Below are 26,163 nucleotides of genomic sequence, written 5' to 3'. Positions count from 1 at the left end.
ATGAATACTCGCGTCATCTCCGCGTGAAGTCTTGTATCGCTCTCGAGGACCATTACATTTGCATACAAATTTCTCGTCGTTGTTTAACTTGGGGACATGTGAACGGTTCTGATCAATCTACGCGGTAGTACGAATGGTGGATACGTTATATGCAGAGAAATTATTATGCGTTTCTACGTATAGTATATATATTTCTTCACGGGTGACCGCCGCACTCCTCTCCCTATTCCTCTCTCCCTCCCGTCGTTTCCGGTGTTTTTTCCACCGACTTTCATCTCCTTGGAGGGCGGTGCCGTTTTCCTCGACCGCCGGCGCTTCTCCCGACGCCGGCGGCGGCCGCCGTTTGTCGTCCTTCGTCGTTCTCCGGTGACCCTCAGCTGGTGAGCTGATCTGATTAGAGCTCTGATTTAGGCTCTGGTTAGAATTTAAAAGATGTGATCTTGCTGTCATTGGACTCCCTTTTCCCCTATTCTTGGATGATTTCTTTATCGTTGAGGTTTATGTTGTTGGGTTTTTCCTTAATCTTAATTCTGAGCAGGTGTGGTTTAGGTGCAGTAGTAGTGATCTAGGATGAAAGGGTTGTGGCTTTTGGTTGTTTCTGGTTCTAGGGTGATTCAGTTGGATTCTTTTTTAATAGAAAAGCTAGGTTAGGTTGAAATTATGGTTTGAAATGCAGGCTTTGTGCGTTCTTTTCTGCCCCTATTTAGGGATTTGGAGAATTTAACTGTTACTATTTTTGTCTGAAATAAAGTTAGGTTTGTTATTGTTGCTATTAATGAATATAGCTTTGGATGTTTACTTAAAGGGGTGTTGTTGAAACTGCTGGGTTAATATTTGCGAAGGATTTGATTTAGGGGTCTGCTGATGGAGTGCTAAGGTAAAATACTATTTGCGAAATTCTGCCTCGTGTGTATAGAAATTTATGTTATGTATTCGAATCTGCTTGCCTTGTTTTCTTTTTCAATTTCTTTGTTGGGTTGCTATTTGATGGAGAGAGATTGGTGTATTAGCGGTGATGATGCTAGATCATGAGACATTGGTATGATTTGCATTGGCGGCAGTGCTTGATCTATTTATTGACTGTTGCCTTCCTTTCGAATGGTCCTCAGGCTTTCTTTCTCCATTACTAGTTCTCCTATTCATTATTTTTTGGGTCCATCTTATTCTGAACCATAATTTCAGCTCGAATATACCATATTTTCCTTGTTTTAAGTTTATACTTTTTTGGTTTTGCATTGCTTCAATAAGAGATTTATATAAGTTCATCTGATTTCAAGTTGTGTTTAGTTTACATTGTGGATCTTCGTTCAATCCTCTTCTCTCCCTCCTCTTTTCCTCCCGCACCCTCCCTTTTATTTGGGGTTATTACATTTATTCCTTTCCACTATATGATATATAAATTTCTCCATGTTGTGGCTTTTGGAGCATTTTCTTTCTTCCTTTGGCCCTCTTAGTGATCTACATACACTTTGCTTGATCATCTATCAATATGCTTCTAAATCATTTAGGCTTACTCCATCATGAAATTTTAAAATTCTGGAACACTTCCTGCTTTTTGCCATCTTCACCCATGAAGCAACTTATTTTCTTGTTCAACCTTTAGATTTTCTGTTTGTGTTGGCATTATTTTTCCTTTTTCCTTTTTTAATCTAGTATTTCAGCCTATTTTCTATGGCATCACTGCTTCAGTATTCTTGGTTGTCGCTAAGTTTGCTCCATTATCTTTCGTGCAAATTCAAGGATGTGACCTGCATGGCCAAAATGGTGGCTTGATTTGAACTATTTGGCTTTTCTTCTGTCCAACAGTTCAAGAAAAGTAGACATCATATTATCATAAGATTTTATTATGCATTGGAATATTGACTAATGCCTCTATTTTCCCTCACTTTGTAATCATTTGAGGCTTTCTGCTGATACATAGTTACCTGTGCAAACTTTCTAGGTAGTGGAATGCGCATAGTCAGCAAAATTTCATTGCAACTTCTAGTATAACTCATCATTCTAAAAGTGCTACACTATTATTTCTGTCAGCAGGCATAAAATGAAGGCAATGAAAGCAGCTGGTTCTTCATGGAGAACCAGTGTTTAGGGTTTAGCAAATTATAGAAATTCAATTTAAGCCTTTTCCCTAAGTCTTTGCCACTTTGGTGTAACTTCATTAAAATCCTCTGCCCATGTTGAGTTTTCTACTTTTGAGTTTGTCACAAGAGGCACGTTTGGATGAATGATTCTTCGCCGGTACCTTATAGATTCAATACTTGTTTCTTCTTGATCTAGAGCAGCTTCCTTGATTGGCCTTCACTAGTCTGTCTATTCTAAATTCCCAGCCCTCCTCGAGTAATCTTGCAAAGGAACTTCCAAATAATTATGCCTATTCTCAGAAGCCCTTTCATGTTGTTGCCATCCTTGAGTTAATCTTGTAAGCTCCTCGTTTTTGTTGTTGAACTTACAGGATTGAGTAACTATAGCAAATGCAACTGCTACTCTAGTTATTCTTCAGAAAACATAGTGATACTCCTGTGGCTATGTTTTTGTTTTCTCTTTTTCATATGTCTGTCCTATTAGATGTTGGACTTAGGACTACTTATCATACTATCTTAGGAGTTTCTTTCCTAGTCTTGATTCTGTATATTTTCTTATGGATGTGGCCTTTTTCTGATTATGTTATTCTACTAGATGTTCTGCATTTCTTTGCATGTCCCACAACTTCTTAATAGCTTCAATTTCTGTTAGTCATCTTACTGCATCTAGTTTCACTATCTCATTCTATTATACTTGTTCTCTGTAGGATCTTCTAAGATCAAAAGAATCAAGACTGATCATAGATACAATGGAGCATGCCAGAGTCTTTGTTTTTAACTAATATGTGATTTACAAGTTATAACATGCTTAGATTGGTAAAGAGCAGGTTATTGTGATCAAGTTTTCAAGAACTATGAGTCAAAGTGCAAAAATTCATTTTCTTTGTACTTATAAACAAGGCATTCAGTCTTGGAATTGGGTCTCTGGCATTACCTTATTGGTACAGGTCAATATGGTATGCCCTGTATTGGCACAAGTATGCTGGTGGAGTCGGCACAGCAACTGTGCCATGTGTCAATACGGGGATGTGTTGAGCCCCTGTACCGTATGGCACCATACTGGGTTGGCATGTAAAACCTTGCTTCTGAATATGCATATAGGAAGATACAGAGGGGATCAGTTGGTCCAAGAATGGACAACTAATCATGCTATCAGGATTTAGTATAACAATTTCTATACCTTGTGGTTATAATTATATTTTTGAGGTATTGATTTATGTTCATCTATTTTGTACTTATCTACATTGGAAAAAGTGGTGCTTAGTTCTCAGAACCTGCAATAATGGGAGTAATATAGAAATGATTGGATTATATATGTAGAAATGATTGGATTCTATACGTGAGTTCTGTTTTAATAAGGTTAAAAGAAGAAGAATATACAGTGAAAGAAAGAAAATGATGATATAAGCCCTTTAAGATGGCTCACAAGCTCATCAAAATGGATGGAATAGTGGAGGAGAAAAAGGGGGAAAAAATGAAAATGCTGCCATCTAAGAAGATGTCACTGTCCTGTTCCATAATCTTTCATATTTCGCAAGGTTTAGTGTTACAAATCAGGTAGGCCTTAATATCTGGTCATTCATTTTTTTTTGCTGTTATCCTGCTTTTTTAATTTTCCCTGTGCCTTGTCAATAGGTATTTCTATTCTTAATTCTAGGCCTCTCTATCTCAACAAAAGATCTGGTGCAATCCACTGTGAGAAGTTGGAGGGTGGTTGAAGTGTGGGGACTTGGAATTGTAAGATTGTGCCTGTAGCCGTGATATATAGTATAAATTCATGGGAAACATGTTGTCCATATGGGTTCTTTTTCTTGTTAGCCTACCACTGAGCTCACCTTGGTGTTTTGTCTCGCTTTCTTTTCTAGATTCATTTTATTTGCTCAGTGGCTTCTTAGGAGTGTGCATGTATTCTGCTTTCCAATTTCACTTGTCTACACCTTAATCTTGCTCTTTTCGTCACAAAGAATAGTTAATAAAAAAAGTGTACTTTGATGCCCCCCCCCCCCTCCTCCCTCCGTCTCTCTCTTTACTTCTGAGCTTTCTGTTTTTACAGTTGAATTCATTTGATGCATACAAGTTCCACTATTCTACTAAATTTAATTTATTATAATTCAAGTTGGTTTATTTATGATTGTGTTAATAGTGCTCGATGCTCTTGCAGAGATAAAATTGGATCAATCCATGCACAATACTGTTGAGGTACAAAAATCTCATAAAGAATCAGGTTAGTTTCTAGGTTATCTTTGAAGGGATGAAAGTGGGGAATTTACATAAATTGAGAGGTAATAAACTCTCTCTCAGTCTTATTGCTCTCCTCTGCACAAGTCTTATTTTTTGGGCATGGGACAAAACCCCAATCCTCACTACTTTCCTTCCACCTCCCGAGCAGCTTGATATACTTGCTCCAGGTATCACTTTCCATGCCATATCTTTCTCCCTTTTAACTTGTTTTTGTTTAGTTGGCATTCATTTGTGTTCCCCTTTCAAATTTTGTGTTGGGACTTCTTTTGTAGCAACAGTGGTTCCTGCACAAACTTCAGTAACTCCCTTAGAAAATACAAATGAGCAGCCATTTGCAAAGGAAGAGTTGTCAGCTGTAGACCGACATGGAAATGCATTACCTGATGAACCAGGGGGGGAAGTTGTTGATGTTTCACCAACAGATTCTTCTATGAGGAGTTCATTGGAGAAGGAAGATAAGGGTAAAGAATCAGAAAAGGTTCCTGCAGAGAATAAAGGTGATTATTTCTCCATTTTTTTAGCAATTGATCTTTTGGATATGTAATTATAATGCTAATTTACTTGCTAGGATTGTATAATGATTCTTCACTATCCATCAAAACTATTCTTATGTATCCTGATTTTTTAATCAATTATATTTTGCTGATACTGATCCTCACCACAGGTTCCAATTTATTCATAAATACAGTTGGGCTGAGTATCTTGTTCATGTGCAATTATAATAAATGGATATACACATGCATCTATACATTATTTATGCATATGAATATGTGCATATGTACATAGTATTTAAATCAGAAAGACATGCAAACATATTTCTCTCTGTGTATGGATGCATGAGAGTTACTTAAAATTATTTGTTTCTGTAAAGTTTGGTTCTTCTTCAGAATTATGAGCATCCAATAAGCACCTGAGAGGCTTTCTTTTTACTTTATGTGTGTGCATAGAGTGTAATTATGCAAAGGGAAAGTGGGTTGCAGACAAAAGACGACCATTATATTCTGGTTTTGGTTGCAAGCAGTGGCTTTCACAAATGTGGGCATGCCGGTTGATGCGACGAACTGATTTCTCCTATGAGAGTTTTCACTGGCAGCCACAAGGTTGTGATATGCCAGAGTTCAAAGGTTCTGAATTCTTGAGAAGGTGCGTTTTATCTAATAACTCTATTTGTTTTCTAAAAAAAGTTCTTTTGCATTTGTTTAAGCCAAATGGGTGGATTATTTGCTAGCAGTAAGGGGATTCTTTTGTATGGTCATTGGGAAAGATTTTATGTGATTAAAATTGGTGTTTATTTTCCAGGATGCAACATAAAACAATTGCTCTAGTAGGGGATTCATTGGGAAGACAGCAGTTCCAATCCCTCATGTGTATGGTCACTGGTGGTAAATATAGCCCGGAAGTGATAGATGTTGGAAAGGAGTATGGCCTTGTTAAAGCCCGTGGTGCCACACGACCTGATGGTTGGGCATATCGATTCCCAAGCACCAACACCACCATTCTATACTACTGGTCTGCTAGTTTATGTGAGTTGGAGCCTTTGAACAGATCCAGTCCAGCTACCCCTTATGCTATGCATCTTGACCGCCCTGCAACATTTTTAAAGCAGCATCTTCACAGATTTGATGTGCTGGTACTCAACACTGGGCACCATTGGAATAGAGGCAAGTTTAGAGCAAACAGATGGGAAATGTATGTTAGTGGAAAACCCATCACAGATAGAAAGCTTGCACAGATATGGACAGCCAAAAATCTTGCTGTCTCGAGTGTTATCAAGTGGCTTGATACACAGCTTCCACAACATCCACAATTGAAAGCTTTTTTTAGGACCATATCTCCTAGGCATTTTGTCAATGGAGATTGGAATACCGGGGGAAGCTGTGATAGTACCATCCCATTGGCTGGTGGGAGAGAGGTTCTGCAGGATGGTTCTAGTGATACTGATGCTGAGGGTGCAGTAAGGGGAACAAGGGTGAAACTCTTGGATATTACTGCTTTGTCACGATTGAGAGATGAGGGGCATATATCCAGATATAGCATTAAAGCCTCCACAGGTGTGCATGATTGCTTGCATTGGTGTCTTCCAGGTATACCCGATACATGGAATGAAATACTTTATGCACAACTGTAGGTCATCATTCAGGAGGTTCATGCATTGACAGCCACTCTTTATGCTGGGTACCCTAAAAATTTGCTACATGGGGTACTCTTAATGAACGTTCTACAAAGAAATACATCAAAGAAGTTCCTCTGAAGAAGTACTCTATTTATTGCGACACTTTTCCACACTGACGTCGAGTTTGCTCTATACTTCTTGGTCATCTATTATCTTATAATTGCATACTAGAAATTCTTGATTGAAGGTCTGCTCTCAAAAATATTAATATATTCTGGCGGCTCAACTTTCCTAGAGGAAATTACATTTGTGGACAACAAAAGCATTGTATTTCTAAGAGTGATGTAGAAAGCACTTTAGTAGTGATGTGTATTTTAATTATATGAGTTCATTTTTGCTGAGACCTCACAAAAGAAATGAGTCATGCGAATTGAAGGCCTTGTTGGCTGAGAGCTCTGTATTGTGCTAGTTAGGCATATTGACTTTGGCATAACAAAAATTTGCCAGGCTGTATTTTCACTGCATCATTAGAAATTGTATTAGATTGCTTGTATTGCTGTCAACAGCTTGATGTGAGTTATTTGCAGACTTTCTGTATACTTCGAAGAAATTTAATGAAGGTACAATTTAGCAACTTGTCTTAGGAAGCATCCATTTTGTTTCTTTTGATACATGCAGGAAATGCATAAATTTATTCATCTCTATTTGGCAAGATCATGTTGACGAGATACTAACATTTTGTTATGTTAGAGGTTTAAATCTTTAGTGTATATTGGAGTTTGTGGTGAACTTCAGAACAATATTATGATGTTACATTTGTTGTGTGAGGTACTATCATGTCAAAAGCTCTGAAATTATCCAAATCAGATTCTTATATTATTTTTATTTTAAACATTTGTCTTTCTGTTTAGGTTTGTAACATCTACTTATTGCGACAAATCTGAACTTCATGTTTCGCTAGGTCAGAGAACAATGGTTGTTAGTTGATCATTTCTGAGCCATGGACAGTCATATTACAGACACCTATGGACTATTAAATCCATGCACATGAGCAGCATCAGTCTAGCATCCATGTACATGGGCACAACATCAGAACAGCATGAAAGAAATCGGGACTTTGCTTCTCTCTCCCTCCCTCTCCCTCTTTCTCCCTCCCTCCTTACCTCCCTGATGAGCATTCCCTCGGTTCAAATTTTTCAGAACATCCTTTTAGGCTACATCAACAGTTCAGGTACATTATTTGGAGAGCTTTGAAGCAGAAGAGCAACCATCTTCTTCCTCAGCTGACATGCGTGGGGAGGACGCCATGAAATGGGGAGCAATGATGAGCAAACCCTGTCTTGATCAGTGAATGGGGTTACTTGATAGGTGCTCATCAGAACTCACTAGGAAGGATGGATCTTCAAGACAATGGTTATTGAACAATGAATTCAAGCACTCATCTATGAATTTTCTTTCCTTCCTTTGTTTTCTTGAAAATATGGCGACTTCCTCGCGCCATCAGGTTATCAGAAGATCTCGTAAGGAAGGATCTTAAAAACAGTTTGTTAAAGAATAAATCAAGCACTCATCACTTGGGTTTGAACCAGAGACATCTCACCCAGAGGGATGGATGTCGATGCTATTTCACTTTCACTTTGTTACAGAGAATGACATGAATAGAGTTCTCTTACAGGATCATGTGTCTCGCTTGATAAACATTGGCTTTAAATTATTGGAGGCAAGATTTTTTGTCGCAACGGGGGTGCAATGAAACATCCTACAATTTGGATACATCTTCTTGGTCTCTGTATTGTTTCTGTTGCAAGAGCTACACCCTGACTAAAAACGTTGTATTAGAAGAAGATTGAATCATATTTTTGTTTAGATCTTGTCAATCCTGACTTTAAAAGAAGATTGAATCATATTTTTGTTTAGATCTTGTCAATCCTTGGTCTCTTTCACTACAACAAAAATAGGATTTTTCGATTCTCATTTGCCAACGCAAAAAAGAAGCGTGGGTAATTTGGTGACCGAGCCAAAATTTGTCGACGCTTTTTAGCAGTGTCGGCAGGAATTAAACCAAAACGACACTAGTACGAGCATCATCGAAATCCAAGATGACGCTAATAAGTATCGTTGGAAGCCAAAACCCTCGCCTATCATCACGCTTTGGCCTTTGACGATGCTTATAAGCATCATTGGAAGCCAAACTACCACCTACACTGTTTAGAGCATGCTCTGGCTTCTAGAGCAGCCTCTTAGGGATGAAACTAAAACGGCACTTATTAGCATTGTTTATAGCAAATTGTAAAACGATGCTTAGAGATGTCGTCAGAGGCCAAGGAGGGAAAGGAGTAGACGACGCTTAAACGCGTCGTCGGAATCCTCCCCCATTTAACACTAACTTCCCCCTTAAACTCATTGAAGAGGGCTTAAACTCCACGTAAGACGACGCTTATAAGCATCGTCGGAAGCCAATGGTCTAAGGGACCTAAGACGACGCTCAAATGTGTTGTCGGAGGCCAAGTCCGCCTATAAAACGCCCAGACCAAGCAATGGGAACCCTAGTGCGGGTTAAAGAGAGAGAGGGAGAGAGGAGGAGGGAGTGCATACGGTCGGCGGCCCCACGCTCTGTAGAACATCAGAGGGATCGATGTGGGGGAGCAGATCTGCCGCTCGGACCAGATCTGCCACTCTGAAGAACCCTGCTTGGCATGGGGGACCAGATCCGCTGCTCTGAAGAACCCTACTTGGCATATGTCTCCACCGCCGCCCAGACCAGATCCACCATCGAGTTCTCTGACGACATCACCACGAGCACCGGCTCCACGCTCTGTTGATCTCCGGCCTCTAAGGAAGCTTCAGGTGGTTCTCCGGTAGCTGAGGTTGGGGTTGGGGTTGGGGATGCTTCCTGTCAATTTATTTCTATTGTAATTTGTAATTTGTAAATATGCTTTCTGTGTTATTCTTATTGTAAAATATAATTTAATAGAAGAAAAAGAAACATCCTATAAATTAGACATATAATGTAATATGCTTTCTAGTGTAATTTATTAAAGAAACATCATATAAATTGGACATTTGTTGTTCTTCTTGTGTTATTCCTTTTCTATTTTTTTTAAAAAACTTTCTGGGATTATCTATCTTGTGCTATTAGAAGAAGAAGAATCAGAAGGAACCAGTAATGGAGAAGAAAATCAAAAATTAGGGTTTTTTCCTTTAAATTAAGTTTGTTAAATTTATTTTCGGCAGAGGCTAGAATGTCTGTTAATCTTTCTCTCCAGTTGGTGGATCCAGGCTTTTTTTTTTGGCCCCCCAAAAAATTAATTAGCCTTTTAAAATAATATTTTTAAAAAAGAATAACTCTAACAATGCTAAGCATTGTTAGAATTAGTATTGTCAATGCTTAAAAGTGTCAGCAATAAATGCGACAAAACTACCACTATTGCCGATGTTTTTCAAAAGTGTCGGCAAATAAAATTTTCATGCTAATATTGCTGACACTTTTGCGATAATTTAAGAAGCGTTGGCAATAAAAATACTGACGCTTATAAGCTTCGGTATATGTATTAAAAAGCATCAGGATTTGAATCAACTCATATTTTTGTTTAGATCTTGTCTCTTGGAAACTATTCCAGGTAGAAAGAACAAAGCTTTTTGGCAACCTTTTGTCGACGAAAACGTCACTATTTTCTTTTATTGTTAAGTGTTTGATGATGTGCTTTTGAGTTTCAATTACCGGACTTGATTGATTTGATTCTCTAATGATAAGGAATGTACTAGCAAATTGCTCCCACAACACATTTGTATTCAGATTCAAATGATTCGTTGACTTCCCAAGAATTCAAATTCCAACATTGGACTCTAATCTAAGTTATGCAGGAATACAAAATCAAAACCAAATTCAAATTGCAAATGATTATATAAGCTGTAAGAATGCCATGTAAAATGAGTAATCAGGGAACATATAAATATTATAAAATGACTCCATAGTAAATTGTGGAGATCAATATATTCTACTAAAAGATTGTTTTCTTTCATGGTATCAGGAGCTTGCCAAAGACCAATATCTCTTTTCATTTCTCCCACCCTCCTCCAATCACTATTTTTTTGTGCAACAATGATATCCAACTTCTCATCTTCTTCCCTCTCCGCTGCGGACTCATCAAAATCTTCTTATTTCAGCCACTTTACCAATATCAAACTTGATCATCACAATTATGCTCTCTGGCGAGTCCAGTTCTTCCCGTTTTCGAGGCTCACAATCTCTTAGGATAGGTGCGGTATAGCTAACTAAGCTTACTCATCAAGGGCCGAACGATAGAGCTGCTCTTGTTGCTAATGGGGAAAGATTGGGCGCTGAGGAAGGGAAAGGTCCTACCTGATCCTCGGCCGCCGTCAGCCAAAGAGAAGTGTATTGATGACACTCTACTATGTCCCTCTCAATATTTCTCCTCCTCCATAGAACCTATCTCTTGAACCTTAAGTAGTCCAGCCTACATCCAGTAGCAAAACCATGATCAAATCTTTCTCAGTTGGCTTCTATTTTCTCTCACTGAGTCCATGTTTAATCAAGTGGTAGGTCTTGAAATCTCAGTTACTATTGGGTCTACACTCAATCATACGCATGTCTCTCACTCTAAAAACAACATTATAAAAAGCCTTTGGAGGAATATGTTCATAAAGTAAAAAACCTCGTTGCACATTTAGCTGTTGCACATCATGTTCCAAAGTTAAAAATGGTTCTCTATATCCTCAGTGGTCTTGGTTTGCAAGATGAGTTCTTTGTGTACACACCCCAAGATATCCTGTCTTGACTCTTTGCATTTCAAAAGACTGAACCCTAGGCCCTAGGTTGGCCCTAGGACAATCCTGTGTCAAGCCTAGAGTCAAAGTCTACCCAAATCATGCCAAATATGATTTCCAACCCTGGTTGTTTCTTCTAAATTTTAGATTAGATGATGAATATTTTTCTAATTTCTATTCTTTGAATAAATCCCAAGAACCCTATCATCCTCACCCTTGATTGCAGCAGGGTGGGGTCAATAGGTTTTTGACTTGAATAAGTAGGGCTAAGGCTATGTAGGTGCTCACCCTTGGGACTTGAGTCCATGGTGAATAAGGGCCTAGGGAACCTATGATTGCCTCAGGGTTGGCCTTCTTCCTTGGCAGCACTCCTAGTCTTACTCTTTCTCTGGTTTATTCCATAGCCTTGTTTGCTCTCATTTCATTTAGATCTCCACTTCTACTGGTAGAAAAAAAAGTAGATGGCGATTCCGTTATCTTTCTGATCCATCATTTGCTATACCACACGGGAAAATATCAACATTTTGTTAGTTTTGTTAATCGCTCCAACAATGATACAAGTAATGCACCTTAATCCAACAATGGAAAGCTCTCCAAGTTTAAGCAAATGTTGCTAATTGCTCCAACAATGATACAAGTAATGCACCTTAATCCAACAATGGACGCAACTCTAGTGGTCGAGGTTGTAGTCATGGCCGAGGCAGCTGAGGTGAATATGGATTACTTCCTATTCCTTATCCACCTTGCTCTACATCATTTAGCAAGCCAATGTTTCAGGTATTCAACACATCTGGTCATCCTTTGAATAGTGCATATCCAACAAAGAGCTCTCCCCTTTACCAAACTTTGGTGGAACATCCACTATGTTTGATTATTTTTTTTTGGAAGAAAGCTAGAGTCTTGACTAAGGCTGCAAATAGGTCGGGTTGACCCGTGACCCATCCTGACCGATCTACTTAGATCCGACCCAACTCATTTTGGAGAATCCATGGGGCCGGGTCGGATTCTAAAATTGGACTCGTTCCATTTTTCGGATCGAGTCTGGATTTACTGGATTCAAATCCGACCCGATCCAACCCAATTGAAACTTCGGTAATTTTGAATTTTCAATCCTACGACTTGCCCCGACCCAACTCGACTGGACCTGAATCTGTAAAACTTTTTTTTTCTGTTCCCTTTTGGGGTGCAATGATTTAGTTCATAAAGAAGTTGTTAGTAAAAAGATCTACGATGGATAGCAATGAAAATATAGCTGAAGTTTTAAGTACACTTCTTATGCAAATCTGACTTTAAATTTGGTCTGCAAGCGGCTAGCTTTGGAGGAACCAAGATCGATCCGACGGCTTGGGGGGACAAGAAATGCCACTGGGAATCCCGTTTCCTGGCCCAGGTGTGGATTCCTTCGTAGGAATGAAACCATACTTGCTCTTGGAATTGTCACGTAACTCTATCATGCTTTGTGTTTGGCTAGATTTTATCATGTTAATCTAATTGTTTAGGACTTCAATTAATTTTTAGCCAACTGGTGTTTTGTCCATGGAGTTATAACAACCATTCTCATCTTTCTGAGGATGTGTTCTGTTAGTGCTGCACTCTTTTATAAACTGATCAACTTAAATTAGATTGGTGAGATCCCAGTCAGATTGGTGATCGAGATTTGAGAACATGTCATGCAGGTTTCGGATCTTGGTCTAGATCATAAATTGTATCAGTGGTTTAACTTGAGCTCGTGAAATACTGCTCGCTGTGGGTGCAGATGTGCTCACTGTAAGATGTGGAATTATTAGTCAATGACAGGTTTTAATGTTCTTACATCTCTCAGATTAGTTTGCTGGCGGACATAATGATATACTAGCAGTTTTCTTTGTTTTCTCATGGAAATTTTTCAGTTTGGATTCCCTATTTTTATTGCTTGTATACTCACTATCATTAAACAATCAATCTATCATCAATCGATTAAGTATTTCAGATAAGAACAGGAGCCAAAGTTAGCAGAAGCGTGAAGAGTTCAGGGGCTTAGATGGTCTGATGCTGCTAGGCCATTACTGGGATACACACAGAGATGGCTCCATATTAGTTGACACTTGACAAGAAACATAACAAACATGATTACAAAGCCAGAAATTCATCAACTATTAAAAATTCAGCGAGGCAACAAAGCTTAAATTCGTACTCGCAAGTTGATACTCTATGTAGCTGCAGTGTGCAAAATTGCTGAAAGTCCAGTGGGCCCGAACCGGACCCGACCCAAACTTGAATCGGATCCGAATTTTTTTGGATTGGGTCCGGGTTATACATGGACCCGACCCGATCCGAATAACCCGTGGGGTCAAAAATAATGGCCATGGACCCGAACCGACTCAATTTTCTATTAGGTTGGGTCTAGGTCGACAATTGGGAACCGAATAAGGAACCGAGTTGGATCGAGGTCACTCATGACCGGTCCAATCCGACCCACTTGCACCTCTAGTCTCGACCACTCAATTTATTAATGGGTCAAAATGTACAAGAGAAGGAAAAGATGGGAATATACATAAAGAGAAATACATAGAGAGGTAAATGGAAGAAGAAAGTAGAGAAGAAAAGTCACAAGCAGTTACCAAAAAAAGAGAGAGAGTAAAGATTAAGGAGAAGAAAGGTGGTAGGAAAGATCACACTGTGCTATAAAGGCAATGAAGTCTTCCACTTTACTACTTTCAAGTAAATTTCTCCTCTTTGTCTTGAATTTGAATTTTCCGCTTCACTGAGTCCAAAATAGCTTTCCTCTAGCTGAAAAGATTAGTTCAGAAGGTTAATTAGTGGTGGAAGTAAAGAATTGATGTACTTGCTTGAGTTTAGCCCTGTTTTAACAACTTCGGGTTGGTCTTTGTGATTGTAGAGAAGGAACAATTCATTTAAAAGCGAAGATCCTTTGAAAGCAACAAAATCAGTAGAGGAGGATTTTTCAAGGAAGATCCTTGAATTCCTTTTCTTCCAATAGCTCCAATATATAGCAGCATGCAACATGAAAACAGCCAGTTGCAGCTCTTTAGAAAAATAGCTATTTTCTCCAAATTATGCAGAGATCAACAAGTTTTATTTTTTTATTTTTTTTGGCTACAATGGATAACTCAGAGAAGTCTAGTATGAATATACTCAAAAAAGTCAAAAGGTAATAAGTTTCGGAGCGCTCTAGGCAGCTCCCTCTCACCAATCTAGAGAACTCCCCTAGAGTGATTTGTCGCAAACGAGATCAACTAGGTTTTCAAGTGGAGGAATCCTTAAAGCAGAGCAGAAGGCATCGCATATTTGAGAGGTAAAAGGACAGGAAATAAAAAAAATGTTCCACATATTCCCTGTGACAGTTGCAAAGGAGACAACCACCTACATACTTGTCCAGTTTTCTTTGCAAAAGGTCTCAGTATTTAACTTATACATGAGAGTAAGCCAAAGGAAACATTGAACTTCTGACGGAGCATCAATGTTCCAAAGGGAGGTTGCAAGATTTTATTTAACCAATCTAGAGTTGAGAAAGCGATACAATGAGCCACAGCAGTAGTTACCTGAACTTTCTAGTTCTCAAATCAGATCATCTGAAGAAGAATTTAGCTGGAAATCAGCAAGAAGAGAAGAGCTTGAAGAAACTTGCCATAGAACCAGATTTGCACCTGCAGAAGGAGCATAAATAGGGGAAAACAGCTTTGAGTGGCGCCTCAGTGAGCCAACATTCCTTTCAAAATTGCACATTGGAACCATTACCAACAATGAAAGATGATCTATTGAAAATTAACCAATCTAATTTATGGGGTGCCTCACCTATTGCTCGTGTTAATAATAAATGGTATTATATTAGCTTTATTTTGATGATCACAGGAGATATAAATTTGGAGTAGTCTCCATTCTCAAAAGATTTAAAACTCATGTCAAAAATTTGTTAAGGAATAAGATTAAAATGTTGCAATCAGATGGTGTTCCTAAATTTCACAAATCTCCTTATTAGAATCTATTCGGCCAAGTGCCCAATTACAAAAGCCTTACAAATACTTGGTTGCACTTGTTTTCCAGGGCCAAGACCTTATCAGGAAAACAAGTTGGGATCTCATGGCATAAAATATGCTTCCATGTTCATCATTTCCTCAAATATGGTGACTTGTCTTCAACATAGAATTTAGAAATCCGAAATTTTCTCATATGAAGGACGGGAGACTAACTAATCTATTGAAGCAATGTCATGTGGCTGTTGTTGATGACGAAAGGGAGCCTCCGTGCTTCTCTCAAGCTTCTAAGCACCCTTGTGGAGTTATACGTGGATGAGTTCAATGATCTTCTCCATAACGCTAAATGTTCCTTAGTTCCTAATAATTCCAATATGAATTTGGTTGGTGTAAATGGGTGTTCTCAATCAAAAGACAGGTAATATGTCTATTGGCTGACACAAAGCAATCCTTTCATAAAGGTTATAATCATAAATAACCCGGGCTTAGACTATGATGAGAGCATGGCAAAATGTGGCCGATCAGCAATCCTTTCACACAAATATTTTTACTGAAAGCTAGTTCTACCACACTGACGTAGTAAATCTTCCAGCTTGATATTATTTGATCTCATACGTCATGTTCCAATGATTGTCAAGGTTTATAGATGCTACCTATCGAAATAAGACAACATTATGTTTATATATAGCTCTCTAGAACCTTAAGGCTTTGTTTGGTTATCAAGAAAGTGAAAGAAAAGGTTTGTTAGAAAAGAGTCTTCTTTTCTGTTGTTTGGTGGTACAAATGAAATCCAAAAAGAGAATATCAAATAGAAAATTTTGGGTTAAAACTTTCTCTAAAAAGTCTAAGATTTTCTTGCTACAAGATACTAGCTTTTAGAGAAATCAAAATATAGGCAAATGGCTGCAGATAACTCAATAGTATCTTCACCACTTTCTCGCCAACTTTCTTTGCAATTTTTTACTTTAACCTAATTATGAGAAAATACCCTATTTTCTGTTCTGTTCTTTTCTTTTCTTTATTTTTCTCCTACTAATTTATCTTTTTTTTTCTTTCATTTTTCCGGCAATCAAATAGTGCCTAAAGCTCTCCAAAGTTCAAAATATGAAATTTGCTTTCTTTGAACTTGAATGGCTTTACAATGCTCCATTGCCAAATATCTTTATTCTCTATGAGATGAAGGGTGATACACATGAGAGCTTTTAGGCAATAATCAACGTATTACGTATCCACTTTGACATTATTTGTCCAAAATTTAAAATGGTTGCTCAATATATTATAGTCTACATGGTATTGGTTTATATTATAGACTAAGTGAAGAATGGACAACATTACCTAGGATAGAGGCAAAATAGCACTTCATCCTCCTTGATTATGTTGTTCTCTATCAAGCTTTAATTTTTTTTTTTAACAAAATCATTAAAATGGATAACTTTGTTTCTCCAATTTTCATACAGCATTTTCCTTAAATTTCTCCGATATAATGTCGCACTTCAAGTATTCACAGACAAAAAGAATGAGAGAAGAAGTGTGATATCCTCCAAGTAGTCTTAAAGCCTGTACAATTACATATTCTCAAGGTTAGGAAACAGAAGTTAGCAGTGAGAACTTGACATGCAGCCCTATCCTTCCTTTCTCCACATCCAGCTTTGCACCAGTGACCAACCAATACCCAGGGGTGTCCTGTGGTCCCTTGCACACATGAGATGTGTCCACAAACCTCAAACGTTTTTGGGCCCCCATAGGCGCTGGTGGGCCTGAGGGGAACACACCAGAGTCCACAATGACAACTGGGCCTGGCTGCCCCTCCTTTTCTACTCCAACGAATGGTGTACTGATCGATGAGAAGAAGCCTGATTTCTGAGAGAAGCCCAATGGGCCCTGCTCCCACCTGGACTGGCCCACAATGCAACCAGGCACTTCAGAGTATAGGAGCCTCAGGTGCAGCACACTCGTCGACTCATGGGCCTTCACATGGAGCTGAGCTCCAGTCACAATGAATGAAGTTTCTCCACCATTCGTCGACCACTGAGGATCGTACTTCACTGGCACGGTGCACACGTGCGAGAACATCTTCCATTGGACTGCCTCATAGTATCTTTCATCTGCGATCTCCTCCGATCCCCGCCACAATGGTGCTTTATTTGACTGGGCTTCCATGAAAGTGGGGGTGTTTGATAAATGTTGAAGGTGGATGGCTAGCCTAATAACAACACGTAAATAGTCCAATTAGTTCTTGACCATAATTACATGCACACTCAAATGAAACAATAAACAATTAAAGCAAATTGAGCTAACCGATCATTTTTCTTGCCCTCAAGGTGGAGTCTCATGCCGGTGATAGGTTTTCTTTCGACGATGACCTGAAATTGTGGGTGTAAAGAGGTCGTATGGTGACGAGAGGTTAATGGTGATTGTTAAATAAATATTTAAGAATTAAGGTGGTGCTACCTGAGTAGTGTTGATATAGAGCTTGGGACCCATTAGATTGAACTGTAAAGAAGGAGTTGGAGTAGATCTAATTGAGCTAGGACCAAGAGGGTGGTCACTGTGCATAGGAGCCCACAACTTCTGAGATTGGAAGTCCAAGAAGTATTGCAAGTCAGCTATAGGAGGTTTATCTGCATATGAAGACATAAAATAAGGTTACATGACTTTCATATTAAAATATTGTCTGAACGTAGTCATGCACCGAAAGAAACATTGGCTCAAAAGATAATATTAGATTAAGATAGCTTCCTAAATATTTCCACATCAATACCTCTTTTTTCTTTCATTTTGGGCAGCCAGACCTAACTTGTTTAACCTCTATTTCAACCAGGATGATGTTGGGTATCCCTCCTTACAAGGAGATGAAGCCGTCTCAGTGTTGGTTTAGATGGAATGAATGAGACCGGTAATCAAATTTGATATCTTATAATGTAGAAGAAAAAGGGACAGATATGGCTGCTAACATAATTCCTTCAGGTCCTCTAGGTTTGGGAGAGACTGTCTAATGTAGAAAAGACCTTGTCGAGGACATCATTGCAGCCCATGACTTTGGGAAGATTTATGTTTCTTCAAGTAAAGAAGAAAATGATGTCCTCTGGGTTTTGTGTTTCGTTAGATCGAGGACTCTCTGATTTATCTTCTCTATTTTGTTTTCCTTTTCAGTTATAGCTTCGTTTATGTACCCTTTGCTTTGCTCTACTTCTTTGTAAATAATATCTGTTTGCATCAATAAAATTGTGGGGAAGATTCTCATTTCCTCCATTTTCCAACAAAAACAAAAGAGAGCTATGTCTAAAAGGAGTAAGTCCCTTCTTTGATTGAAATTGATATTTGTTTGGTGAGAAGACCTCTTATGTGCGAAAGACATGAGAAAGTCTGTTGATGTTTGGTATCTCTTATATAGAATTATGGAGCATTATGATCCAAGAAGGGTAATCTCTAGTATTACTTATAGAAGAATGTAAACATAAGTTAAAATTTTTTAGGGTAGGTTTGACTGGACTAGCATCCGTGGTTTTTTTTGGAAGAAATTTTCACCTAAAAATTCTTGGTCTCTTGTTGTTTTGCTATGCTATGATGGTGCCATTTTTGTTTTTTATTCTTGTTCCTACTATTCTCATATAGAAGGGAGGAGATTATTTCTACCATTTTAGCTCCATGTCTTATGTGAATTAATTGTAAACTTATGTGCACTGATGTTGCTCTCCACTACTTTTGCATATGGTAGTTTCAAACTCTTTTGATCTAAATAGCTGAATAGATGAACCAAAGCTACATAGATCAACATTTCAGAGCATTCATATAACCAAGCCTCAAAATGTCAAACATATAATAATCCATGACAAATCCCTAAGACCTCCTCCAAATTATTTTGAACAAATGAGGGGTTTATTGTAGAATCTACAAGATCGTGAGGCTAGGATTCCTCAGTCCTAGTTCTTCCAAAAGAGAAAAGGTAAAAATGAAAATTAGAAGACCATTCGACAAAAAAGAAAGATGTTTGTTGGTTACAAAAGAGTAATCTTCCATTATTTTCATTGACTGTATCGAAATCATCAGGAGATTGGAAATGCATCAAGAGAGATGAAGCTTTATTTTTTCTTAATCTAAGATATATCAAATTTCTACAAAGAGAAGATAACTTACATCGAAGGTAGAGGTTAATGGCGTGGGATAGGAAGCCAGCACCACGAACACCCTTTAGGAGGGAGGTAATGGGGACAAAGGTGAAGTTGATCACATCGGGCATTGAAGGGACTGTTAGGAGCCATTCACAATGGCTGCTCATGGATGTATCTCCTCCCCTCTTCAAGCATATGACTGTTATGCCCTGCATAAACCAAATTAAACATTATTTTTTTTGCAAATGGTTAAGGTAAAACTAAAGAAGTTATAATCTCAAGAAATTTATTGCCGGCAGGCATTACTTGTATAGCATATTATTGAGTAACCTTACTACGTACATCTTTGCATGAGACTGGATTAATGCCTTCAACAAGCCTAGGTTGTGAGCCAAACACATTGAAAGCCTCCGGAACCTGTTAATAAGCCCATTAATAAGTCTCATAAAAGCTTCTATGTGAGTGTTCATCGGGGAGAGGGAGAGTGACAAAGTCAAGGTGACCTTGAGCTTATGCTCTTTGGATTTAGAGCGGAGAGAAGGCAGGGTACAAATCCCAGTGAAGAGTTGATCTCCAAGTTTATCCAAGTGTAGCTTGAGTTCAGATGGAGCTAGATTAGAAGACCCGTCTTGCTTCAGATAAACCACATCCTGGCCTCCGACACTTAGCCCCACTATTATATGTGTCCCGTAGTTTTCAATGAATCTGCTTTAAAGACAAAGAGCAAATAGCTGATTAGTAACCAATGGCCCTATCAGAATTCAACCTTGTTTTCTTTATTTTCAGGCTTTCTTTTTAATATTTTTCTAACCCTTCTGAGTTTGGTTCCTTGAACAAAACTTTGAAGTCAAAGCTTGCTAGTTGGAGAGCCAACTTGGCAGTTGCTGTACTTAATTATTATTTGGTGTTAAAGATCATGGACTAGGGCAGCTTACAAGTTTAGTGGGCACACAAATAATCCATCAGGCTTCAATATGTTGAGAGAGTTTCAACTCTAATCTGATGACCAAGGGAAGAGAATAAAGAAAACAAAAACTAATACGTATTTTTCCGTGAAAACCTATTCATTTATGTCTATCTTTGATATTGTTGTTACAATTTTTATTGACTCTCCCAAGCTAATTGTTTTCACACTCAATAACATTGATAACATCTTTTCTTATAAGAAGAAGGAATTTTTTTATATGCAATCTTATAAAAATATCCAATTACATATTTATCCTACAAAGTTGCGATTTACATATATTTATCTCTAGATCCATTTTTTGGCATATTTACCCCTATCAGATATATATTAGACAGTGCTGTTAAACTACAACTAAAATTGATTGAATTTAGAAAATGATATTTTACCATCATAGAACAAGGTCCAAAATTTTGAAGTTAAAATCATGTTGAAGAGCTGAGACAAACAAAGCAGAAACCTCCTAAATACCAACACGGTACCCAATAATTGTTTAAATTAGTGATTTATTTTCTAGATACCGAATGAATTGAATTCTCTCTATTAGCTTATTATATTCGAATAGTTCACTTTCCTCTTTGATAAACAAACAAATTAGATATATACATCATTTCATTCTTTTGGGTAGCTTATTCTATTGTTCAAAAGCAGTGCAGAATGTAGATCTATGTCATTTAAAAGGCAATAGTAAATTAAAAGTTTATCAATAGTTTGCATATTCTTTTCCCTTTGATAGGAATGTATAAGATAAATATATTTCATTTTATTTGCTTGGTGATTTCAACCCTTCACTACCTAAATAAATAAAGATATAAATTTATTTCAGAGTAATTAAAATATGTTAATTTAAATCATTTTAAATAGCAGATTTTCAAACTATTCAAAGAAATAAAGTGAAGTAAATTTATTTTTAAATTTTATGTCAAATAGATATGAATATGCATAGATAAAAAAAAGTTGTTTAATTACTAATCGTTAAATAACATGATCCACATTTTATACTACATTTCAATAGTAAAACTAATGCAAAGTAACCGTAAATCATCTAATTTTCAGAAAAAATAATAAAGATTTAAGATACGGTGTACAAAAATGGTGGACATTTTTCTTTTTTTTATGAAAGAGAAAAAATTGACTACTCAAATACCATAAGCTAGCTGATATAATTCAAGTCACTAAGGATAGGTAAAATGAATCATCAATTTATGATCTCAACATATATTGTACCAGTGGGTAGGAGGTTTATGTTTTAGGTAGTGGTCAATGGCTCCATTCAACTCTTAATATTATTTTCAATTAAATTTTGAAGCTAGATATATGAGGGTAAAAAATCATTTCACTTTAACAATAATTTAACAATGCTATCTAATGGTCTCTAAAAAAGAGTGATGACAAGAATAAATATGAAAAAAGAATTGGACTTAGGGGATATATATGAAAATTACAACTTTGTAAGGGTAAATATTTTTATAGTGATATAAATGATTTTTTTAAATAAAAAAACATATCAAGATATATGAATCAGCACCATAAGTCACTAAATTTGCTAACTTCAATTCTTTTCTCTTATTTGCTCCTAAACCTGATGATTTTTCTACATTCATTTTTTATTTCTAAATGTTTGGATTTTTTCCTTTAGTAAAGTTACTTACCATGCATTCAACTTGTAAGCATGCATATATTTCATTAGTCGAAAAATATGATCCAAGGCCTACCTTGGTTGACTTAATTATCATATTAGCTCCAAATGGAGAAAGAGAGAGAAAAAAGCAGCCAACCAAGGAAAAAAATGAAAGGAAATAACAATTGTTTAATTAGTATACCTTGAGAGAGCAGCTGGGTCCCAAGAAGAAGGAACATCTTTGAGGACATGATGGGAGAGGATGAGAGGTTGGCGGACAATACGAAGGTCAAAGAGAGAGATGAAGTAGCCATCCATGGCCAAGCATTTGGTCCTTGAGGCATCTCGAGCCCATGAGCTGCTGTTGAATTCGAACACACAGTTGAACAAGCCTGAGGGGATCTTTCCAGCCAACGAGCTCCTCTGGTTGAACAGCTCCGACATCTGTATGTGAATCCAAGCTATAAATGCTGTCACCTTTGGTTTGATTAATGCCAGCTAAAGTCATTATTTCAAACAATATTCTAATTAAATTTCTCTGGTCTGCACCAAATCGAAGAAATGGTCAAGGTCCTGAAGGCAGGTCTAGCCAATCTCGATCTGTTATTTCTTTTACAACACTCCTTTGAGCCCGTCAACCAATTTGAATAAAGAAATTGGCCAGCTCTGTCATTTGATTTTCAATTGAGTAGGTTCGGATTCAATTATTGTAGAAAAATATGTATAACAGATTATTTTTAGTTTATAAATATTTGTTGACAAATGATCCTTGGAAAGCTTATAAATATGAACCGAGGCCTTCCCCAATGGTAATACTTCTTTACTCATACTAGTAAGCTCTTTGTTTTTTCTTTTTTTTTGAAAACAGTGGGTAAAAGACATCACCATTGGATTCTAGTACTACTAAATCATAGCTAAATAGCACTGGCTATCCCCTATTGACGTTTTTACAAATGGCTAAAGCTTCTTGCCAGGGCTGGCCAAATGGAAAAGACTCACATCCTTTAATAAACATGAGTAAAGACCCATAGTAACAGTACTCCATCTAGTTATGTAACAACAAATCTATGAACAGCCTCCTTGACTACGGCCTACTCTCCTTGCTTCTCCCCTCGTCTTGGCTGCTACATGGGAACGGGTGGCCGTTCTGAATAGAAATATATGGAAGTCAACCTGATGACTTTTTTTTGGTAAATAACCTGATGATTTGAGAACCAGATGGATGACATCTGTTCTCATTCAGCATACCATGTTCACATGAGGAACAAAAAGGAAAGAAAAAAAAATAGAATCTATAGTAAAAACTTTCTTCTGCGATACTTGTAACAAGAATTTCTACGTAATAGAAGCTTAAACTACGGTCTTCTCTCTTGCTTTTTTGCAATATTTTTTTTTCTTTCAATAAAATTTGGAGAAAGTTGCTCACTCCCTCCATTTTATATATATAAAAAGCTGAAACTTGGGGTGGATCAGTGCGTTAATTTCTCCGACGTGAGTCATGGTCGCCGTCAGTGAGGGACATTAATTCATTGTTGGTGTCGCCACCATTCTATCTGCTGGGAATTATTCCACATGGCTCCTACATTTGGACTTTTAATTCCTCCTGTCCTATTTTTCGGCCGTTAAAATCTACTTGGATTTTATTAAGAAAACTTGGACAGCCTGGAGGAAAAGTCCAGTCAAATGGGGAAACTTGAGTTATGGTCTTGAAGATGGCTGAGGTAGGGGAGCTTGCTGTCAAAGAGAAAAGGACTGCATCTTTCGCTAGAAAAGAGGATTGTGCAATAATCGCTTTGAAATATGTGCAGACCGATGGCAAAAGAGTTTGGAATACTTGCAATCTAATGGTCAACTAAGAAATCTCTTTCAGTTGGTTTGGTCCAAATTGGATTTCTCGAAGATGGCTGAGGTAGGAGAGGTTGCCGGTAATAGGAAAGGATTATATGTTTGGCGCGAAAGAAGAATTCACCTTCCTTCGCTTGAATCCATCATTGGATTGTGTAATAATTACTTCTAGATTTGTGCAGACCGATGGCAAAGAGATTCGAAATGCTTTGAAAGTTTTGTAAGATGCGATCCAATAGTCGACACCACAAAAGAAGATTAATCATTCTTTCGCACGAGGGATACAATCTGAACACACTGCGAAGTGCGTCACGTAGGCATACAATCTGATTTTATTCACCTCTATTACTTCTTCCACTTATAACTTGTATTTTGGGTCGAAAGCTATTGGGTATATTTTTTGTCCTCTTTTGCTAGTAAGTGAAATTTGTTGCGGAGTTACATGGCACCATGATGTCTTTGAAAAAAACAAAACAAAAGATGGCACCATAATGGAGCATGCATAGTTGTAGTTGCATCTCATGAACAATTCAAACAAATGTGTTACATCATGGTATATGGCTGTTCTGGTTTTAAGAATCGCAGCGATTGGCTTGGTATTTAAACATCGAAAAGTTAATTTGAAAAGGAATAAGTTAATTCGATCTTATCCTATTTCGTTGATGCATGTTACTGTGAAAAAAATGTGAGTAAAACAAAAGATGGGTGTGAGCAATTTGAAGAACAAAATGACTGGACCTTTGTGCCAAATACCCATAACATGATGAAGAAACGTAGGTATAGCTCTAATTTTCCAAATCCATCCGACAAAAAGAGAACATGGTAATATTTCACTTTAAAAAAAAATCTAAACAAATAAACAGGCAGAATGTTTTCTATCCAAGATAGGAGTGTTGTTTCTTGGCATTCATAAAATGCCAGAGAGCAAGGCATTAGTTATGACATTAAACCAAACCACAGGATCCAAATCCAACAAACAAAAGAAATTTTTGGCATTCCAGCAAGATATCTATCTATCTATCTATCTATCTATCTATCTATCTGTATCTATATATATCAATCTGGTCAACGAGAAAAGCTAATAGCTAATAGTGATCAATAGTCAAATTAATCAATCAGAGGAAGGTGATGACCCAATACCTGGTTGAACTGAAGCACATCAGACTGGTATCTGATTCGATCCCCCTTATCACACTTTATATCAACTGGCACATCTTCAAAGGCTCCAAACCCGGGTACCAGGAGCTCTCCCCTCTCCTCGTTGATCACAACCAGCCTCTCCTTCCCCTTGCAGTACTTCGGCCGGAAGTCGCATGTCACATCGAAGCCTTTCCCCAAACACCTCAGGGCCCTTTCCACAACCCCACTCATCTCCTCCCCTCTTCTCTATCTCTGTATCTTTTTGCACCAACTTCCGTCCCCTTGCATTGGCTTATGTATATGTTGAAGGTGAGAAGGAGAGGAGGAGAAGGGGGAAGAGTTCTATGTTAGAGGATGTCAAAGGAGGAGGATTTTTGTCCCTTTTTTTTTTCTTTGGCCCCCCTTAGCCCCCTTCAACGGCTTGGTTATTTGGAATTGCGAGAGCTTATGGCTCTATATATAATATACGCGTGATGAAGGATATTGTAGTGAGAAGGGAAGAAAATATGATGGGAAGGGGGAAGATTCCACTTCCGCTCGTTCTCGCGTTAAGTTTGACTGCTATTTTTTATTTAACTACTTGTTTTTTTTTTTTTATCTTTCCCCTCCATCTAGCGCTCTATGCAACATGGTACATTTAAATGACCGATTTGGCCTCCTGGATCAGCCATTGTGAAAGGAGTATGTTTGTCATTTAGGTTGGCGTATGATGGAAGGCAGTATTATTAAGGGAATCAAATGACTGGAGCACGCCAGGATCACGTATTTATTGGAGTCCTTATCCTAGTTCTTATCTCAACCTTTTGAAACAGAAATGGAATGTGGGCATCAATTTTCTATTGATTTTAAATAGTGATGTATTTGGTGCGACTAAGAGGGTGTCTGGTATGGGTAGTCCACTCAGGATCGAAGGTGATCTGGGTGAAAGTAATAAGATCACTGTGTTTGGTTGCACTGCAGTGATCCTATATGGTAGTGATCTCATATCATTTCCACTTTTCAAAGATGAGTATCCAAGATTATCCTACGTGGTGATCTTGGAATAAAATTTTAGGACAATCTTGCCTCTTGATCTTGCGGTTGAGTAATCCTGACTGGAGCACGCCAGGATCACGTATTATGTGAGAGACTTCAGAAAATTGTTGTCCTGAAGAAAAAAAAGCATCCGTGAGGAAGTGTCGTCCTAGATCGGCCATTGTGAAAGGAGCATGTTTGTCATGTAGGGTGGCGTATTTATTGGAGTTCTTATCCTAACAAATAAGAGTCCTTATTTCAACCTTTTAG

The 26,163-nt window shown here is 37.8% G+C and overlaps 2 protein-coding genes across 6 annotated transcripts; one reads left to right on the top strand and one right to left on the bottom strand.

The window, feature by feature from the left end:
- Positions 1-213: 213 nt before the first annotated feature.
- Positions 214-7,069, top strand: LOC103723738 (protein trichome birefringence-like 14). 4 transcript variants are annotated; one of them, XM_088721495.2, is made up of 6 exons: positions 254-380; positions 806-877; positions 4,243-4,489; positions 4,601-4,819; positions 5,270-5,465; positions 5,622-7,069. In XM_088721495.2, exons 3-6 carry the CDS (start codon positions 4,333-4,335, stop codon positions 6,448-6,450), a joined length of 1,401 nt encoding a protein of 466 aa, XP_088577621.1. In that variant the 5' UTR covers positions 254-380; positions 806-877; positions 4,243-4,332; the 3' UTR covers positions 6,451-7,069. The 4 variants fall into 4 exon arrangements, with proteins under 4 accessions (XP_008812979.3, XP_008812980.3, XP_088577621.1 ...); XM_088721494.2 differs by having other exon boundaries at positions 256-380; positions 4,595-4,819; XM_008814757.4 differs by lacking the exon at positions 806-877 and having other exon boundaries at positions 214-380; positions 4,595-4,819.
- A 9,645-nt stretch (positions 7,070-16,714) lies between these two features.
- LOC103723739 (MAC/Perforin domain-containing protein) lies at positions 16,715-25,337 on the bottom strand. 2 transcript variants are annotated; one of them, XM_008814760.6, is made up of 8 exons: positions 24,880-25,337; positions 22,097-22,338; positions 19,813-20,014; positions 19,652-19,726; positions 19,335-19,518; positions 17,649-17,818; positions 17,496-17,560; positions 16,715-17,400 (listed from the first exon to the last, which is right to left on the bottom strand). In XM_008814760.6, the coding sequence occupies exons 1-8, from the start codon at positions 25,108-25,110 to the stop codon at positions 16,779-16,781; spliced, it is 1,791 nt and encodes a 596-aa protein (XP_008812982.3). In that variant the 5' UTR covers positions 25,111-25,337; the 3' UTR covers positions 16,715-16,778. The 2 variants fall into 2 exon arrangements, with proteins under 2 accessions (XP_008812982.3, XP_088577618.1); XM_088721492.1 differs by having other exon boundaries at positions 22,097-22,355; positions 24,880-25,018.
- Positions 25,338-26,163: the final 826 nt, after the last annotated feature.

This window comes from Phoenix dactylifera, chromosome 5, assembly GCF_051530095.1.
Source record: "Phoenix dactylifera cultivar Ajwa chromosome 5, Ajwa_hap1_PhDact_Kaust_v1.1, whole genome shotgun sequence".
Taxonomy (NCBI): Eukaryota; Viridiplantae; Streptophyta; class Magnoliopsida; order Arecales; family Arecaceae; genus Phoenix; species Phoenix dactylifera.
Note: the sequence above shows the minus strand (reverse complement) of the source record. Positions and strands in the feature narration are given on the sequence as shown.

Bases quoted from the DNA above. Each gene is read 5' to 3' on its own strand.
- LOC103723739 (XM_008814760.6), bottom strand. From the start codon at position 25,110: ATGAGTGGGGTTGTGGAAAGGGCCCTGAGGTGTTTGGGGAAAGGCTTC. The intron at 20,015-22,096 runs GTATACTAATTA...TCTTTAAAGCAG, and splicing joins GACCCAGCTGCTCTCTCAAG to ATTCATTGAAAACTACGGGA. The intron at 19,727-19,812 runs GTCACCTTGACT...GCTTATTAACAG, and splicing joins CCAAAGAGCATAAGCTCAAG to GTTCCGGAGGCTTTCAATGT.
- LOC103723738 (XM_008814757.4), top strand. From the start codon at position 4,333: ATGAAAGTGGGGAATTTACATAAATTGAGAGGTAATAAACTCTCTCTC. The intron at 4,490-4,594 runs GTATCACTTTCC...CTTCTTTTGTAG, and splicing joins GCTTGATATACTTGCTCCAG to CAACAGTGGTTCCTGCACAA. The intron at 5,466-5,621 runs GTGCGTTTTATC...TTTATTTTCCAG, and splicing joins GGTTCTGAATTCTTGAGAAG to GATGCAACATAAAACAATTG.